Source organism: Heteronotia binoei, chromosome 20 (assembly GCF_032191835.1).
Source record: "Heteronotia binoei isolate CCM8104 ecotype False Entrance Well chromosome 20, APGP_CSIRO_Hbin_v1, whole genome shotgun sequence".
NCBI classification, from domain to species: Eukaryota; Metazoa; Chordata; class Lepidosauria; order Squamata; family Gekkonidae; genus Heteronotia; species Heteronotia binoei.
This window is the reverse complement of record NC_083242.1, coordinates 23,341,969-23,361,854: the sequence shown is the minus strand read 5'-3', so window position 1 is coordinate 23,361,854 and position 19,886 is coordinate 23,341,969. Positions and strand designations below refer to the sequence as shown.

The window sequence follows — 19,886 nt, the reverse complement described above, 5'->3', positions numbered from 1 at the left end:
CTCCTGTTTTCAGGCACTCCTAGACACACCCTTGTTGGGTTAGGCTTTCCAGCCTGCAATGCTGAAGCTTTAATTAAACTGTGTGAAAAATTGTCTTCTGTTTCCGTTGAGCCTTTTGTGGAAAGAGCTCAACACTGTTTTGCAAAAGATTGTACTGGTACTTGCAGCAACTTTCTATTTTCAAAGAGCAGTATATTTGTAAAACCTTCATACAGTGTACAGAATTGGAAGAAAACAGAAGGATAAGTATGGAAGTTACATTTTACTGGAAGTCAACTGTTCTGGAGGTGGCCTTAATCCTGGAGTGTTCAGGAGAGACCCTCCTAGTAAGTCGTTGGATGCTCCACCCTGATCTTGTGCCATAACCATAACTCAGCTCATTAGGACATGCAATGACACATCAGCTCACCTGTCTTGCTTATTTTGCAGATTTTGAAAGAATGTAGTTTATTCATCCTCTGAACTCAAAGGTGGGGATTTAAATAAACTCTGCAGTGCCAAATGTGGTTGAAGCATAACGACTTGGATCCGATTTACATGGTGCTCACGGAATCAAAACCCTTTCCCTTAGCAGCTTGCTCCTCCCCTCAGTTTTGTCTCAGGTTTGAGGGACAGCAAGGCACAGTATGTGGATAGCAATGGGGGATGGGGAGCTGCAGCGGGAGAGGGAAATCAACAAAGTGTTTCTGATTCAGGCCAATATACTGATGTGTGTACTAATAGCAATGTGTGGCCCCCATCTGTGGATACCTAAATCTGTGGATCAGGAGCCACCTGGATGCTACCTTTGCATAGTCTGTGCATGTGCAGACAATGCTCTTACAAGATCAGAATGGAGGTGCTCCAGCCCAGCCCAGCAGTGGATATGGGTAGATGCTCTGGACATGGCCAAAGCATTAAAAGATAGCTGCAGCAACTTCAGCCTGACCGTGGTGGAGGAGGAAGCTGGCAGCTGCGCTGGACCTGGCTGAGGTCTAGGAGGATGCTGGGCTTCATGGTTGTGGGGTCTGGATCTGGGCCAGGTTGGGGGATGGGTGGGATAAGGGATTCCCCCCATGAGTCTCCCCCACTGATTTCTCCCCTCCCCCCAAGTGATTATTGCAGGCACTCACATGTAAAGCACTTTGTTTTTTAAGTCCTATAAGGTAAGCAAGTAAAATCTGGTATCTTTATCCTGCATTTGTACCACGGAGCTCAAGGGGTGATTATAGTTCTCCTCTCCTGTTTAGGCTTCATTAAAAAAGTAGGTTAGGCTGAGACAGAATGACTGGCCCAAGGTCACCAATAAGTTTCATGGCCACATGAGGTTTTGAACCCAGATATTCCAGGTTCTCTTCTCGCACCACTGCATCACACTGGGGGTCTGAGAAGGGAGTGTGGCTTGCCCACAGTAACATAACAAATTTGTGTCAGATGCCATCTTTGAACTGTGGCCCTTCGAAACCACCGCTGTTTCTTTTGGCCACTGTGCTGCGCCCTGCAGATACACCTTCACCAACAGAATGGCCTAATATAGGATGACAAATGCGGTGACTCAGTGGTACCAAGATCAAGATGTGGTCCTTGGAAAGAATGCCCAAGTCCCTTACCTGATTTTGCAAAGACCATACAAGAAACAGGTTGGCGCTTACAATGGTGTCTTAACAGGTATTCTGTGCCACTCTTTGAAAGGATGGATGAAGTCTTCTTAGTACTTGTTGCCATGCTGTCCGAAGAAGCAGAGACCACCTGCAGAAGGTGCCACGTACACAGCACCTTCCCCAGACAGCCTCTGCTCCTTCCACAGGCCTTCCTGCAAAGGGGCTTTGTTTGCCCTGTGTGGTTTGCCAAGTTAGCTGGAGGCAAGTCTGTCCTGCAGCTTGCTCCTGCCATTAACAACAGGACAGCACGTCTTGCAGTGCACCCACTTGTAGATTAGCGGAGTTGTGGCTTTGTATTGAAGTGTGAGGTATGAAATTCATGACTGGTCTAAGGTCCATACAGTTGTGGCCACCAACAGGGGGCCCTGTGCTTATTTGTTTTTCTGCTGCAGAGCAGTTTTCTCTGTGTTCATCATGGAAACCTGTACTTGCTCCAAATCCAGTGTTGGCCTCCTCCTCCTCCTCCTTCATCACCCGTCCATACTTTAAGCAGGCAGGTCATCTTTTTCTTCTCTCTCCTCCCTTTTTCCTTACCAATTTTTTTTAACCACCAACACCACCATCACTTGAAAAACTGCCCCAAGGAAGAGGGGAGGCAGGAGCTGTGATAGTCATAAAGACCAGTCAGTTGCTGCTGTGGGCAGCCCCTTGCAGCAAACAGGAAGGAGGGGCTTATCCGGCACTTCCAAGAGCAGAATGCAGCAGTGAGCACGCTTTCCCCACAGCAAGATTATGTGAAAGCAACCCCCGCAAGCTGAAGGGCTAGTTCAGAGGTGGCAAGGCACACTTGACCTGTTCAAATTCAAATATGCTTGAGACACAGCAATTGCATGTGCAGGTGGCAAAACAGGCATGTGTGTGTGTGTGTGACATCCTGAAGCAGCATTCTGGGCCTGTGGCTCAGTCATTTCATAACGAGCCTGTCCATCTTTTTTTAAAAAAAATGCTCACCACATGCCTAAGTGAAGGTCTGTCATGTTAGGCTGAGGAAATAAACTGGACGGGCAGTCATGGAGTTGTCACAAAAATGGTGCCTTGAGCGAAACGTGAAGCAATTGGAGTGGTCTGTTTTGGCCAAGTGAGGAATTTCACATAAAGTTCTGCCTCCAGAGTTACAACCAGGATAATTCCCTGGGGTGGGTGGGAGGTGAAGGTGACATCCCCAAGCAAGGCAGAATATAGGAGGGCCAAATGGAAGTTTGTGACTGGAACGCCAGGCACACGATCTGGTTCTAAAAAGCAGCAGGAAGTGGGACTGGAGCGTTAGAGAAGTTTAACTCTCCCCCACAGATTTCCCTGATTAAAATACCCCCAAGCCCTGGTGAGGGACCTGTGTTGTGCTTGTCTTTATCCCTCCCCCTTACTGGGGCTTAAAGCAACATGTGGGGGTCATTTGTCTGTTTTCATTGGGGGAAACGGCATGGGTCCAGAGAGGGAGAGTTAAGAAAAGCTTTACTCAGCACTACCAACTATATGTACACAGTCCCTGGGACCACAGCAACAAATGTAGTCTGGTCTGGAGAAAGAGACCTCCAGATGCTTAGGAGGGTTCAGGTGTATCCTTAGAGCTGGGCACTCTCAGCTGACTTGGGGAGGGACCTCTGCAAGGTATAATGCCATAGGCACCACCCTCCAAAGCGGCTGGTTTTTCCAGGGGAACTGACCTCTGTTGTAATTCTGGGAGATCTTCAGGCCCCACTGGAAGTTGGCAACCTTATGTATGTGACATTGGCTGTGAGCAGCATGTTGGGGATTGTATTTGAAATTCAGAACGACGTGAAAAGAGAAGTCTGGAGCAGGAATGACAGAATGGCCCGATATCCTTCCCCTAGACAATGTAGTGAAGGGGCTGAAATTGGGTCTTCCCTCCCTGCCCACCAAAAATGCCTGTCTCACCTCCAAGTCCACCACCAGGTCCACATTGCATGGTTGATACCTGGATTTTATCTGGGCAAACAACGGAATGGTTTGGATCTTCCTGTGTTGAATTTCACATGCAGGTGGTCCCCCCCCCCAAATGTGGCTGTCTAGCAGGGAGAGTCAATACATGTAGGAGAGAAACTGGGGGCAGCATTTACAGGCTAGTCATGGTAGAGGTCTTTCCCATCTACCACTCAAGGCTCAAACATACTTTGAAACAAAAAGGTTTAGCAAAACATTATGACCTTTACTTCTTCTGCAACACATGATGGCTTTTGACAGTCCTGGAACCCAGAGTGACAAATGGCAAGAATGCCTGGAATTCAAATACGCTCAGAACATTTCCCCATCTTCTCTCCACAGTAATAATTATTGTATGGCAGTGGGTGTAGTATAGCAGGAGATCTGAAGATTATCTGGCATCTTGAAACTCTAGCTTTTTTTGTGATAAGCTAGGTTTATTTTTTTGGACTGAGAGAACTATGAGTGCTTTCACACAGCAAATGTTTGCAAGTTGATTTTGCTATTTTTACACAGTTAAAAATCCAACTGCAAAGCACGTTATTTGGTGTGTGTGTGTGAACACACCCTGCAACCAGGGGTCGTTTTGTAGAAAAATAGGTGGTGGAGCTCATCCAGGGCTTGTTGTGCAGCTGAACCTACAATTCAATGGACAAGGTGGGGAGGAAGAGGGGCAACTGTCATAAAGGTTTAGGAGCTGTGTTCCTGTGAGCTCCTGCTGAATTCAAGGCCTGCCTATAACTGACCCAAGGTCACCCATCTGGCTTCATATGGAGGAGTGGAGAATCGAACCTGGTTCTCCAAGATTAGAGTCCGCTGTTCTTAACCAGTATACCAAGCTGGCTCTTCTCTCCAGCTATCTGTTACATTTTTATCCATTTCTTCCATGGAGCTCAGGGTGGCATAATCCACACAATTCTGTGAAGTGGGTGAGGCAGAGAAAGAGCCCTGGGACAAAGGTTATCCAGTGAGTTTCATTGACAAATGGGGATTTGAACCTGGCTTTCACTTGCCCTCAAGAGCCCCGTGGTGCAGAGTGTTAAAGCTGCAGTACTGCAGTCCTAAGCTCTGCTCATGACCTGAGTTCAATCTCCGGTAGAAGCTGGGTTTTCAGGTAGCCGGCTCAAGGTTGACTCAGCCTTCCATCCTTCCGAGGTCAGTAAAATGAGTACCCAGTTTGCTGGGGGGGAAGTGTAGATGACTGGGGAAGGCAATGGCAAGCCACCCCGTAAAAAGTCTGCCGTGAAAACGTTGTGAAAGCAACATCACCCCAGAGTCAGAAACAAATGGTGCTTGCACAGGGGACCTTTCCTTTCCTTCACTTGCCCTCATCTGACATGCTAACCACTGTACCACACTGGCTTTCTGAAAGCCTCAGTAGCCAGTAACCTTCACCACACACAGTGATCTATAACAGATCCAAATAGGCAGCCGTGTTGGTCTGAAGTAGTAGAACAAGATAGGAGTCAATTGCACCTTTAAGACCAACTTAGTTTTATTCAGAACGTAAGCTTCTTCAGACGAGGAATGAGGTGCAGTAAGCAGACCCACATATAGCTGGTGGGGTTTGGAATGCCAAGTGGTACAAAGTTAAAAACCAATAGGAAAGGAAAGGCCCCCTGTACAAGCACCAGTTGTTTCCAACTCTGCTTTCATCTATAACAATCAGACATATCAAGCTCTGTTTTTCATCTCACCTCTTACTGACCACAAAGCTTCTCACTTTTATTGATGAATCCGTCTCAACAAAGACAAGCCAGATTGAGCTGATCCTTCCCGCATCTCCTCTTAGAATCAGGTGGGTGCCTGACCACTGAAAAAAAGGCCGCGGGTGCAAACCACTCCCGTTTCATTGATGCTTGTTGGCTCAGGATACATTTGCCAGACAGTCCAGGCTGACAACAGGCAGCAGCCTCATGCTGGATTATGAAATTTCATCATGAGATTTCAAGTAGACAGGCTTGGAAAGTTTCCTCAGCTTCTCCTGATGTCTCAACGCACGGCCTTGCTGGTGTGCAAGGCCCATGGGAGGCAGATGAATCTACGCGCAGCCAACAGGCAAGGAGCAAAAAGCAAGAAAAGAGACACCGTAAATGCAGTACTCTGAAAACACAGGCAGTTAATAGAATCTAGTGGACAGATGTGGGTGCCTGGGAAGCAGATTCAGACCCCTGCTTTGCTGCGCATCAAGGGGGAGCGTCTGCCGTTCTCACAACACAATACTATCTCTACAACTGTTGGGATCTTTAAAAAAAAAAGTCTAGAAATTCCAGGAGAAAGCAGGTAACAAACCACATCTTCTTTCAATTGGTCTGCGGCAGGAACTCCATCCTGACTGCTTGAGAAAGCCCCTGCTACTGCATGAAGGCAGCAGGCACTGCCAGACATTATTGCATTAAACCTGTGGTGCTGGGCATGAGGCACTCTGCTATAAAGCTTGCTGCAGGGCAGGGGGAATGCCAGCAAGCAGGGAGACCCCAACATGGCGGGGGGACCCCAACATGGTGCCTGCTGACACCTTTTCTAGTACCTCTAACAGCAATGAAGAGTTTCTAGTACCTCTATGGCCATCTGACAGCAATGAAGATCCTGTGAGTTTAGGGGGAGGTGTTTGTGAGTTTCCTGCATTGTGCAGGGGGTTGGACTAGATGACCCTGGAGGTCCCTTCCAACTCTGATTCTGGCAGGTGTTTTTAAGAAGTGAGTGAAGCCAAGTTGGATTGCTGCCCTACAGGGCTTTTGATTGGTGCCTGGAGATCTGATTCTTCAAAAATCCTTCAAAAATCAGTTGGCATAGCTTTGCACCACCATGAAAGACAATGTCTGCTTCTGGTGCACAACTTCCCCATCCCCAGGTCTTCTTCGTTTAGAAATCTAAATTGTGGACAGAGAAAGAATCTCTGTTTTGTGCTGGGTGTGAGGCAGATTCTACTGTGGAAGGAGAGTGGACCAGAAATATATTGTTATTCTCAACAAATCATTCCTGAAGGACTTTAAACGCATAAATGCCTTTACATTTCTAATTCACAATGTGGTGAGATAGGTCACCGACTACTGTTCTTTTACTCAAGGGTACCCAGGCTTTTGGCACAATCACAAAATGACCACCATAGGAGGTGGACATGGACAAACACAAACAGAAGACCAAGTGCAGGGGTCAAGAGGAGTAATTTCTGAAAATGTATAGGAAAGAGAAGAAGAAGAAGATATTGGATTTATATCCCGCCCTCCACTCCGAAGAGTCTCAGAGCGGCTCACAATCTCCTTTACCTTCCTCCCCCACAACAGACACCCTGTGAGGTGGGTGGGGCTGAGAGGGCTCTCACAGCAGCTGCCCTTTCAAGGACAACCTCTGCCAGAGCTGTGGCTGACCCAAGGCCATGCTAGCAGGTGCAAGTGGAGGAGTGGGGAATCAAACCCGGTTCTCCCAGATAAGAGTCCACATACTTCACCACTACACCAAACTGGCTCGAAGCGGAAAAGGGAATAAAACCAACAGTGCGGTTGGCAGCTGCCACTGAAGCAATATTATTATAATCTGCACAGCCAATCAGATCTGCAGGCACCAATCAAAAGCCCTGTAGGGCAGCAATCCAACTTGGCTTCACTCACTTCTTAAAAACACCTGCCAGAATCAGAGTGGGAAGGGACCTCCAGGGTCATCTAGTCCAACCCCCTGCACAATGCAGGAAACTCACAAACACCTCCCCCTAAATTCACAGGATCTTCATTGCTGTCAGATGGCCATAGAGGTACTAGAAACTCTTCATTGCTGTTAGAGGTACTAGAAAAGGTGTCAGCAGGCACCATGTTGGGGTCCCCCCGCCATGTTGGGGTCTCCCTGCTTGCTGGCATTCCCTTCAAACTGAGAGCCAGTTTGGTGTAGTGGTTAAGTGCATGGACTCTTATCTGGGAGAACCAGGTTTGATTCCCCACTCCTCCACTTGCAGCTGCTGGAATGGCCTTGGGTCAGCCATAGCTCTGGCAGAGGTTGTCCTTGAAAGGGCAGCTGCTGGGAGAGCCCTCTCCAGTCCCACCCACCTCACAGGGTGTCTGTTGTGGGGCAGGAAGGTAAAGGAGATTGTGAGCCATTATGAGGCTCTGTCCTTGAAAGGGCAGCTGTTGTGAGAGCCCTCTCCAGCCCCACCCACCTCACAGGGTGTTTGTTGTGGGGGAGGAAGGTAAAGGAGATTGTGAGCCGCTCTGAGACTCTTCGGAGTGGAGGGCGGGATATAAATCCAATATCTTCTTCTTCTTCAAAACTCAGCACAAGATATGTGTCCTTCTGATTTTTCCTTCCCTGGATGACTATAGATTGTGAGTATGGTGGGCCCTGCTTCTTCTCCAGGACACTCTAGGCAGCAGCCTCCCACTTGAATGGGACACACCATTTGTGTCTCTTCCATTCTGGGGAAGTCCTTAAGCCACAGCCCTGCTTTTCTCCCAGTGTCCAGACAACTAGCAAAGAAGAGCACACAAAAGGCCACAGAAGCAGAGCGCTCACTTGGAGGCAAGAGATGGATTCTGGCCTTGAGTCCCACTGCATATTTCTTGGCCAGTTGGATGGGCAGTTCTCTTACCTATGGAGTCTTCTACTAACACTTGTCCTTAGCTTCACAATCCTGCACATAATGCATAACGTCTTCAAAACCCACATGTCTATAGCTTCATGCATTCCTTGTATTGCAGTATGAATCATTTCCATCATGTCATCCCCCCCCACCCCTAAAAAGGCTGAATACTGAGACAGCTGTGAGGTGGCCTTATAGGTTCGTAGCACCTATTTTGCAACAATATCTTGAGTGGCAAGTGGTTTTGAGCTGTGGTCTGTGGACTAGCCACACTTAATACTTTGCGGGGACAGGCAAACGGAGAAATCGCTACCGTTCTGGCAGAAGGACGTGTGCAGGCATTTGTGAATGACTCAGGGCCTTTGATGTCTGCAAATCTGGAAATTAATGCTATACTGTAATTGAACAAACATTCTGACTCTAAAAGCAACTGCACTACTGAAAGTGTTATGTTAATGATTCCGGAAGGGTGCTTTGAAGGTTAGCAACAATAGCTCTGATTCAACCAAGCCCTGACTCATGGACTTCAAATTAATTAAAGGAGGGAACAGCAAACGGTACTCTTCAGCAGCTTCTGTCTAGCCTGTACCAGAGTTCTGCTGAGTAAGGGCATGAAGATGCCAAAGTGGAGATCCCTATCAGGAGAATTTCTGCTTACCGGCCTTGGATAAGGGATGCGATAATGAAGTCCCATCTCAATCCTTGCCTTGCACTCTTCTATACATTGCTTAACCAGCTCAGGATCTGTTATCTGGTAAAATTGGACAGGGAAAAGCGCAATTACAAACAAAACCTGGAAGTCTTAGTCCTGGGGTTCAAACTAGCCTCCTTTCTTATCTCCCTCTCCTCCCCAACTCAAAGTTTCACAGCAACACTCTCCCATTTCTTCATTATCCTTTATAGGTCAACCTTAGCTAGCATTGGCTAACTTGATTCAAAGAATCTTCTCCACAAAGGTGGCGATGGCCCGCAAAGCAGCTCACTGGAAATTTTGGCCACGGCACTGCTGCAGTCATAACTGTGCTGGAGCGGTGATTGACTAGTTGCCTCTGGCACAGCTGTGGGGTGCTAACGTCAAGCAAGGGAGCCCAGCCCATCACCAGCTGTGCCCTGGCATGTGCTGACACTCTCTGACTTCCCCAGTGCCTCCTGTATTGCCAGGTGTCCTCTCCTCTCAGTTGCCCTGAAGCCACAGCTGGGAGATCCTACTACTTACTAAGCCACTTTGCTAAACCTTTTCTGACTAAAGTTGCAGAAGCAATAGGGGCCTCGGGTATTCCTGAAGTGACAAAAAAAGATTTATATGCATAGAGGCTACAGATGTGTGAGAGTATGACTGAAACTAGTGGGGTTGAAAAATATAGTAAAATATGACACAGACCTGACTTTGTCCAGATTGTTGCTCAGCATTTATGTCAGAAGAAGAGAGAGTCATGCCCAGAACCAGCTGAGATTATTAAGAATCACTATTGAATTGGCTCAGACCGGTCTCTTCTTCTAATTAACAAGCTATATTTGTACCTGACCGATGTGGCTGGGACTCTGGTAGCACTGAAATTCCAGGTTTGACTTTTGAGCAAACTAGTAAGGCAGGGGTGGCCAACGGTAGCTCTCCAGATGTTTTTTGCTTACAACTCCCATTAGCCCCAGCCAGCATGGCCAATGGCTGGGGCTGATGGAAGTTGTAGGCAAAAACATCTGGAGAGCCACCGTTTGGCCACCCCTTTAGTAAGGGATATACAAGGAACAGGAGGGGATTTGTCCCCCCATCCCCCACTCCAGGATATGAATACCTGGGAGGACAGTTGTCCTTCAAAAGCTTGGATGTACAAAGATCCCCTTCCACCACTTCTTCATTTTCTTATGTTGTGAATGTGAGCCTTCCCACTTTGCCAGTGTGAAAAGCTGGTGATTTGTTTACTGATATGTTAGATTTGTTCCTTATATGTTAGATCTCCTGCAAAAATAAATGTACTCCATAATGCTCCCTATTCTCAGCCTATCCCCCCACAGTACATATTGCTGAAGGTTCTCTGTCCTATGTGATGTACATTAAATTCATTCTAAACATTTATTTTCAAAACTTAAGGATGTTTAGGTCTCACAGCAAGCCTGACTGTGCTGCTCATTACAGAAGATCTGCAACTTTCACAGATCTGCATCTCTCCTATAATATAATTCTCCAGACTGACCGGTCACGGGTTCACCTAATCTCCCATTGGCTGAGCTGCCTGCTGCTCAATCTCAGTGCAGAGCAACCCCCACCCTCCAACCCCAAGACAGGCTGGAGGGTGGGGGGCAGAGGAGGGAAAGAAACCCTTCCCTTGATTGGCTGAGGGAGGAGGAGGGAAAAAGCCAGAGAGAGCCTTCCCTCGATTGGCTGAGGGCTCCTCCCTCTCCTCTTCTGGAAGGGAAACAGCCAGAGACGTGGGTGGGTGGGGAATGGCATCCCCTGGCGACAGACCAGATACAGAGAGAGAGGGAGGGCAGGAAAGCAAGAAGTCCTGTGTTTAAGACCAACAATGTTATCAGAGACAGATTATTGGCCCTGAAAGGTATTACTAAAAGCCTCTAAGGCAGAACTCATTGAGGCCAGCCCTGACTAGGGCTGCCAGTTCCAGGTTGATGGAAATCCCAAGACTGGAGAATTTGTGGGGAAGTTTAAGGAGGGCATAGCAGTTAGGGCTTCAGAGTGGAGTCTGCCAGACCCAACTTCTTGCTGTAGAACCTGACTGGGTGATTTTGGACCAGTCACAGTCTTTCAGCCTAACCTACCTCACAGGGTTGTTGTGCAGATCAAAGGGGGGGGAGAGGAGAATGATGTAAGCTGCTTTGGTTTCCCACCCCCAACTATGGAGAAAGACTATATTTTTCTGGGGTAGAAGCTGCAGGGAGGGGGGAGGCAATGGAAAGCTGAAGTCACAGGGGCAGATAAAGGGGAGGAGATAGAGTTGCCAACTCCAGGTTAGGAAACTTCTGGAGATTTGAAGAGCGGAGCATGAAGAGGGTGGTCTTTGAGGAGGGGTGGGACCTCAGATACAATGCCATGCACTCCACCCTCCAAACCAGTCATTTCCTCCTGGGGGACCACTGCCGCCAATCTCCAGGTGAGGGCTGGAGATCACAGAATTAAAACTGCTCTCCAGATGGCAGTGATCAGCTCCCCTTGAGGTGGGGTGGTGGTGGTGAATGCCATTTCCCATTTGGGAGGTGGAAAGACAGCAAGGATGGGGGGGGGACTCATCCAGAATCTCTTTCTAGAGGCCGTTGTATTTTTCTTCATGAGGGGCCTTATTTCTAGTTCAATATAAATAGGTAAACACTTAAACAAAACAAACTGAACTTGTTTGCCTTCTGTTTTGGTTGCATATTTGTAGCCATTAAACTAGACAGGTTTGGTGAGATGGTTAAGAAGGCTTCTGTTGCTTAGCAGGAAATTTGCTGAACCCCCACCCCCACCCCAGACAGTCATTCCTTTGAAGCTTTGTTTGGAACCTCTTAGCCAGGCGGCTTGGCAAGTGCGGGAGGGACCCACTCTCATGCCATGTTAATGCATAAATATTATCATTCTTCAACAGCACAGCCAGCCAGAAATATGCTCACTTACATTTTTATTCTTTTGGAACAATGTTTTAGCTTCATTTATAATATACTGTTTTTCTTTTGTGGTCTCTTCCATCTGTCCGGATGCAGAGTGCCATTTTTTGGCTATTCGGAATATCTTGCGGTAAAGTCCAAGAACTTCCTGACGCGTGACCAGCGTCATCTAGAGAAAAAGGAACAGACCCACAGACATTCAGGGTGGGGGAGAAAGGCTTCCAGACAGATGGGATGTTTTCACACATGCTTTAATTAATTCGCAAATATTTTATTGGCTCTCTTAGTGAGCATGAAAAGAACCAGAAGAGCAAAAAATTACATGCCAACTCTAGAGGATATTTCTTTTCGTGCTCCAAAGGGAGGGAGGGACCCAGCTGCTCAGTTCCGTGCCGCATGATCCAAGCAGTCAAGAATACACAAAAATGTGTCTCTGACCTGCAAATGCTTAAGATTTGATTTTCAAAGATGCTCTCTGGTTCTAACTCATCCATCTCCAAGGCCCAGATTGCTGATCTCTTCCATGTAGCACTGTCAGATCTGAAATTCCAGGAGGCTGAGAGGTGGAGCCTGGTGAGGATGGAGTCTCAGTGTGATAGAATGTCAGAGTCCATCCTCCAAAGCAGCCATTTTCTCCAAGGTGGGGTTGCCAGGCCTCATGGGAGGGTCGTGGAGGTGGTAACTTCACAGGAAAACAATTTAAAAAGAAATACTAGGCCAGGGGTGTCAAACATGATTTATCACCTTCCTCCCTTGAGGACTGGTCCACGGTCAGCCTGTGATGTTCATGGCTGAGTTGGGATTAGAATCTGGGTCTTGACCAGACCTCACTCTGGACTCCCCAACCATTGTACCATCTGGGCCAGCTAATAGCAATAACTCAAACAGGCATTGGGCTGCTTTCCCAGAATCCAAATAGTATTTGGACAACAGGATCACAAGGTGAATGTTCACTTCAGATTCTCCAAGCACCAGAAGTTACCTATATGGAAGAAAGTTAGTCCTTCCTTTTCAGCAATCTCTTTTAAAAGATGCCATGGGATGGAAGGAAGGAAAGGTTTTCTGGAGCCCAGAATTCCAATAGAATCTTCCCAATAAGAAAAGGATAGAAGTTTGGGTTTCCACCTTCAGGCCTGACATCCCTGCATGGCTCTCCCCTTCTCCATTTTATCTTCACAAAAGCCAAAGAACCCAGGATATGAAACAAAAAGCTCGAGTCCAGCTGATCTCATAACAGCTGCATCTGCTTCGAAGCCACAGCATTGACCTTGTCAGACCAAACACAGCCCAGGACACAACACGGCTGCTTTACCCATCAGACAAATTCCTTGGACTCTCTCTGACCAGATTACCAGACATATGACTTTTAGCTTTAGGAATTCTAAAACACTGGATTACAAATCAAAGACTTACAAGGTGTCCAAAAATGGACATCTGTACCAGAGGCTCTAGAGGAAAGCTGAAAGGCCACAAGACTGCATTTTGGAGCCACAATGTGAATGTGGGGAAGAATGAGGCAAGAGGCCACACGATTCATTGGCTTAGGATCAAAGAACCATGCCAGTGGTGCATTCCTATTCCCCTCCCCACTGCAGCCGAATACGTACCCCCTGGAGATCCACTGCTGGGCTGGGGGGGCCCTCTGAGCTGATGTTTGAAGAGAAGGGGGCTGCAAGCGAGGAAGGGGCAGAAACCAGGGAACTCCCCCCTCCCACAGGAGTGGAACTGGCTTGAACTTTTCAAAGGGGTGATTTGGGATCTAAGCCTAAGAAATCCTACTGAGTTTTGCACAAAAGTTACATATCAGAAAGAATCTGCTGCACAGATCTATCCTAAGTCCCATAACAGAAGGTCATCTGTTGTTTGGCACTATGAGTCTTTTCATGCCAGTCCTTTCTGTAAATGAAAGACTTGGAAGGGTTTTTTTTTGGTCTGAGATCTCAGGCAGAGATTCTTCATAAAATGAACAAGAAAGAAGTCTCTTTCTTGCTATCTTTAGGAGAGATTGCCTATTGTCATGTCCAAAACCACAGGTGGCAAATATTATCCAGTCTTTGTGGATGTCAGGAGGCTGGTGAGGGTGGGGGGGGGGAGGAATGGTTGTCTTTTAGCACAACCTGGAAACCAGTCAAGTCAGATTGCTAGTCCTGTTGTGGGGGTTCTAGTAAACCAGTTGGGCTAGTGTAGTGATCCATCACAATGTATAAACATAAATGATCAGATTATAAAGGAAGGATCAGGTTCAACCCACTCCGTTGGCACAATGCCCATTTTAAAAAGCGCAGTTGACGCCTCTTTCGGTGAATTGTTAATGTCACATTTTCCATTTTGGAGTGGAGCTGGCCTGGCTGTAAATGCGAACTGGCACAGCTGGCCCCAGCTGTAGGGGCAAATTATTCAATTGCCAGGGAGCTGAAATGCCTACTTCAGCTTTGCAAATGCCTGGGACACAGGTTCACTTTTTGCAGTTCTGAAGAAAGCACACTCCTGGTTATAGGAGAAGACTGATACCAAGCAACCAAATGCTGGGCGTTGCTGTCATGATAAACCTAGAGGTGATGCCCCTTGCTAGGGTTGCCAGGTCTGTGTTAGAAAATCTGGAGACTTTGGGGCTGGATGCAGGAGAGGGTGGGGCTTGGTACATGGCCATAAAGCCCACCCTTCAAAGCAACCATTTTTCCCAGGGGAGCTGATTTCGGCCAGCTGGAGATCAGCTGTAAAAGCTGCAGACCTCCAGGCCCCATCTGGAAGCTGGCACCCATACCCCTTGCTGATCTGGTCATGCTGCTGATATAAAACTCCCATAGCTTGCAGGTCTGTCCTGGCTGGAGAGTCCAGAAATGGACCTGTAAAGTGGCATTTGCCACGAGCAAGAGGGGCAGGCATGGAAGGGGAGGGTACAAACATCTGGCATTTGCTCCTGTCCCTTGATTTTTCAGTTGCTTCTCCAACCAGCTGCTTGAAGCACTCAGATGAGGGGAGCCGCATCTGCCAAACAGAGCGAGGAAAGGATTGGTGGCTGGCTTTTAATTCAGGCATTGCCAACAGACCCGTTCTAAGCCCCCCTCTGTTCCTGGGTTGAAAACACCCTCTAGCTCTTCTTCTTAGTGCCTGTGTAATATCCCTCTTGGGCTCCGCTCCAAAACACAGACCTCCCCCCCCTTTTTTTTCTGTCTCAAGAGCTAAATTATAACATTTAGCGAAAGTGATGACCTGTAATTGTTCTGCAGATGGGAAAGGTGACAGATAATCTTTTATGCCATTGCCTGTTACACCACTGTCACTAGAAGTCCAACAGTGACCCAAAGGGAAGTTGATGGGTGCAGAATTTCTGTGAGGGAACGTCAACTGCAATCCAAGTCTATCTGAGCAAAAAGCATTTATTTCCTTTCTGTGACAAGCATCAATCTGTTTTTAACAGAATGCAGGATGCCCTTTCTCATAGATATTTCTCCATGTGATTTTACAAGGTAATTGAAACAGGAACAGGTTGAGCTTATATTACACCCCATCTCAGTCCTATGGGTCAGTTTGGACATAATGCAATACTGTGGTTTAATTAAAAATATAATTAATGTGATTAAACTAATTATGATTTGTGTGAACGCAGGGTACTCTGTTAAATATGGTTAATTAGCATCCATTAAACAAGGGCACCACATTTTAAGAAGGATATAGACAAGCTGGAACAGGTCCAGAGGAGGGCGACGAAGATGCTGAGGAGTCTGGAGACCAAGTCCTATGAAGAAAGGTTGAAGGAGCTGGGGATGTTTAGCCTGGAGAGGAGGGGGCTGAGAGGTGATATGATCACCATCTTCAAGTACTTGAAGGGCTGTCATATAGAGGAGGGTGTGGAATTGTTTTCTGTGGCCCCGGAAGGTAGGACCAGAACCAATGGGTTGAAATTAAATCAAAAGAGTTTTCATCTCAACATTAGGAAGAACTTCCTGATGCTTAGAGCGGTTCCTCAGTGGAACAGGCTTCCTTGGGAGGTGGTGGGCTCTCCTTCCTTGGAGGTTGTTAAACAGAGTCTAGATGGCCACCTTGTGACAGCAATGCAGATTCTGTGAATTTAGGGGGAGGTGTTTGTGAGTTTCCTGCATTGTGCAGGGGGTTGGACTAGATGACCCTGGAGGTCCCTTCCAACTCTATGATTCTAAGAATCTGAAACCATTATTTGAAGTTGTTCATTAGCCAAAGTGAGTGTTAGCTGTAATCTCATGTAATGTTCTGCCTGGTTCCAGGTTCAGCCTTTGTGTGCTCCTGAGCTACAGAGATACCTGGCCAGAGCAAAGGCAATGAGACCAGAATTTGTTGAGGAAAACTGGGATTTTAATGATTGTCTGTAAGCTTGCTTCTAAGGTTGCCAGGTTCTACCTCGCTGCTGGCGAGGGACTTTTCATGTTATGGTGCCATAGAATTTTATACCAAAATGCTAGAGTGGCCCCATGAGATGTGCTTGGCATGATGATGTCACTTCCGGGTGACATAATCACACCAAGCATGTTGGGTGCTGTCAGAGCTCTTCAGGGTCGGGGCTCTCCCACTGGCCAATCCTTAGCCACCGGGTTGGAGGCCCAAGATTGGGGGAACCCCTATTCTCCAGTAGGAGGTTGGGAAGCGTACTGGTTTCTCTCACCATTGTTAAAATAAATCATGAGGAAATCCACAATGGCAACATGAAACAAAAAACAATTTAGACACCACATTGTTCTCCACTGGGAGATAAAAGAGAAGAGAATCACAGGCATGTATGTATTTTCCTGTGCTTTCTCGTAATTGGTGATAGTATTTTAAAATTGGAAGTTTCAGTCAAGATGAATGACCATCTGTAGAGTAACAAAGGATTCACAGTGACACAAAAGCAAGACATATTTACACCTCTTGTCCATTGCTTGGACTTTAGTTAGTGGAACAGAATAGACATTTCATAGCACTAGGAGGTGACTCAAATACAACAGTGGGACAAAATATTAACAAAGTCCAGTAATTATTCTCTGTTTCTTTTAAAGATCATAGCTTGCACACAGGCTCAGTTCATACATAACATAAGAACACTGTTTGTTTTAACTATGGTAAGCTGGAAAACAGGATTCAGTTCTTTCAGATTCTTGTCTCCACAAATGGTGCCTTTGCTCTCTTACTGCCTCTCTTATAGAGATCTGGATAGTAGCTGGGCCTGCACAACAGTGAGGAAGCTGCCGGGGAAGTGGAATTGCCAACCTCCAGGTGGTGGCTGGAGATCTCCTTCTATTACAGCTGACCTCCAAGATCACTTGGGGAAAGTGGCCACTTTGGAAGGTGGACTCTATGGCATTATATCCTACTGAGGTCTCTCCCCTTCCCAAACTCTGCCCTTTTTGGGCTTCACCCCCAAAATCTCCAAGTATTTCCCAACTCAGAGCTGGCAACCCTACAGGGAAGCCAGGATAAAACCAGGACATCCTTTTTCATACATCACTCAAAAGGACTAATTGTGGTTAAGGCACCGATTTCAAACCACAATTGGAGATCTCGGTTTGATATATTCCATATAATTAATGTTAGCAGAGTGGCCCACATCTGGAAGATTCCACCAAAGCTATAGGTAGTTAAATTAAATTGTGGTTTCATAGGACATCTGCCTAAATCCTACCTGCCACACTTGGATCTGTAAGCTGTTGAGTCACTGTGATTCAATATAGTTAGACATTATGATCTGTCAGGACATCTGAGAACAGCCTTGGATCCAGAGCTCATTCAGAAGATGCTCTGATAATGTTGGTGGTTTGTGGCTTGCAGTTGGGAAAACCACTTCGCTGCAGGAAGCAGTGTTATCATTCTTTCCATGTTGCACATTTCTTCAAAGTTTAGGCTTACGTTTTAGGATAAGCTCTTCATTATACTTTCCCCTGTTTCTTTCTGTTTCTAAGCTGCTGATTTGCATATAATTTCATCCATTTAAATGAGTTAACTCGATGCTCACTGGGATCATTTAAAATAGCTTAACAAAGAAAACAGGCAGAGGAGCAGGGAAATACATAGTTGCTGTCCTATGTAGAATTTGTCCAGATTGGAGAAACTTTGTGGAATCACTCGGTTTGTCATCTATTTTTCTCCGCGTCCTGTTGCAAACTTTTATTGTAGACACAGTGACTCAACATGTTTTTTTTTAATAATGAAAATAAACAGATAAATATGACTACCACTCTTAAGGACAGTGCTATGGAAAAACATTGACCCAGGCAAACAGCCGTCACTGAAAGGACTTCTGTCTGGAAAGTCTGGGACCTTTGCTAACCAGTCCCAGAAAGAGGTTGCCAGAGTTCATTCTCTGCTTCCAAATTTCAGGGTTTTAGTTTCCTCTCAAGGCATCAAGGGAAGGAGTAAAATCTGTCTCCTTGTAGGGGCAGAATAAAAAAAGGTGTGCTGCTATGCTTTCCTTTGCTCCATGGGACCACTTCCCTTTTTACCACATTTCTAGTGCCTGGTCCTTATTTTTGCTCAGCAGGGGGAAGGCTTGCTAAAAGTTGCTAGCTGGGGCTGTTGTCCTTGATGAGTGACAAATTCCAGATGGATAGCAAGAGAGTTAAGGACTGAAATGTGTATTGGAGCAGCAACTGTGATGGGGCAAAGCCCTTGATGTGACTTCCAGTGTCATGGCAACGGAGAGAGATGCCCCAGCTGACTGGCTGACAGACCCTGTCGGACATCTTTCAAGTGCCATTGGTAAGGCATGGTGGAGAGAGGCAGCAATAAGGTAAATAGATTCAGGGGGGTAGCCATGTTGGTGTGAAGCAATAGTACCAAGTTCAAGTCCAGTGGGTTTAAGACCAACAGTTTTATTCTGGGTTTAAGCTTTTGTGTGCATGTGCAGCTAGTACACAGAATAAAACTTTGTTGGTCTTCAAGGTGCCGCTGGACAAATGTGTGTGTGTGTGTGGCCTAAAGCTTCCCATAATGGTGGCATCAGGGTGCCAGGGCAAGGATCATGGCTACTGCAGCGATAGTACTGCAACTAGGGGAAGGACGGTAGCTCAATGGTAGAGCTTCTGCTTGGTAAGCTGAAGGTCCCAGGTTCAATCCCCGGCATCTCCAACTAAAAGGGTCCAGGCAAAAAGGCGTGAAAAACCTCAGCTGGAGACCCTGGAGAGCTGCTGCCAGTCTGAGAAGACAATACTGACTTTGATGGACCCAGGGTCTGATGCAGTAGAAGGCAGCCTCATATGTTCATATGTCTAAGGGGAGGGACGGTGGCTCAGTGGTAGAGCATCTGCTTGGGAAGCAGAAGGTCCCAGGTTCAATCCCCGGCATCTCCAAAAAAGGGTGCAGGCAAATAGGCGTGAAAAATCTCAGCTGGAGACCCTGGAGAGCCGCTGCCAGTCTGAGTAGACAACACTGACTTTGATGGACCCCTGAGGGTCTAATTCAGTATAAGGCAGCTTCATATGTTGTGTTTCAGCAGACTTGTATCTCTGCTTGTGAAATGTTGGCGGGAAGGTGTGGCTTTTCTGCCCTCTGCGCCACTTCCAGCCCGCCTCCCAGAGCTGTTGTGAGGGTCTGGTCGCCTAGCCTCCCTCAGAGGACGAGGAAACTCTCAAATTCCCTCTCAGGGTTGTTGAGAGGATAAAATAACAGGGGCAGGTCGATTCTGTGGAGGGATATTTAACACATTTGGGAGAGGGATTCGTTTTTATTAGGGGGGCGGTGTGTGAGCAGAGGTCGGGGGGCCCAATTCCCCCGTCGAGGGGCTCCTAAGGGTCGGTCGAATTTCCTCTCAGATTCTCCACCATCCGACGCGCGTGCCTGGGGGGGGGGCACTTTGGCGCCAATTTTAAGCGCCGCGGCAGGCTCTCGCGACCCCTAGCGGCGAGGGAGGAACAGCACCGAGGCCACGAGAGAGCCGCCCGGGCCGTACCAACGCGAACAGCATCGCAGGGGTGACGTCTCAGGTCACGCCAACTGCCTCGCCTGTCCTAAACACTCTCTTTGGCCTCTTCTCATACTCCACCCTCTTTCACCGACAAAGGTATCTTTCGCTTTCACCCTTTCCCTTTCTTTCCCCCCTCCCCGATCCGATTAGTTCAGCCCGGCGCCCGTTCTCCCTCGACTCACCTCTGCCGCCTGAGGAGGAGAAGGGAGGGGAAAAAAACAGCCCA

General features: G+C 47.3%; 1 protein-coding gene across 1 annotated transcript; it reads right to left on the bottom strand.

The window, feature by feature from the left end:
* Window positions 1-5,265: 5,265 nt before the first annotated feature.
* On the bottom strand, window positions 5,266-12,009 carry LYRM1 (LYR motif containing 1). Its single transcript, XM_060260601.1, has 3 exons — window positions 11,759-12,009; window positions 8,810-8,902; window positions 5,266-5,622 (listed from the first exon to the last, which is right to left on the bottom strand). The coding sequence occupies exons 1-3, from the start codon at window positions 11,915-11,917 to the stop codon at window positions 5,506-5,508; spliced, it is 369 nt and encodes a 122-aa protein (XP_060116584.1). The 5' UTR covers window positions 11,918-12,009; the 3' UTR covers window positions 5,266-5,505.
* Between the last annotated feature and the right edge of the window lie 7,877 nt (window positions 12,010-19,886).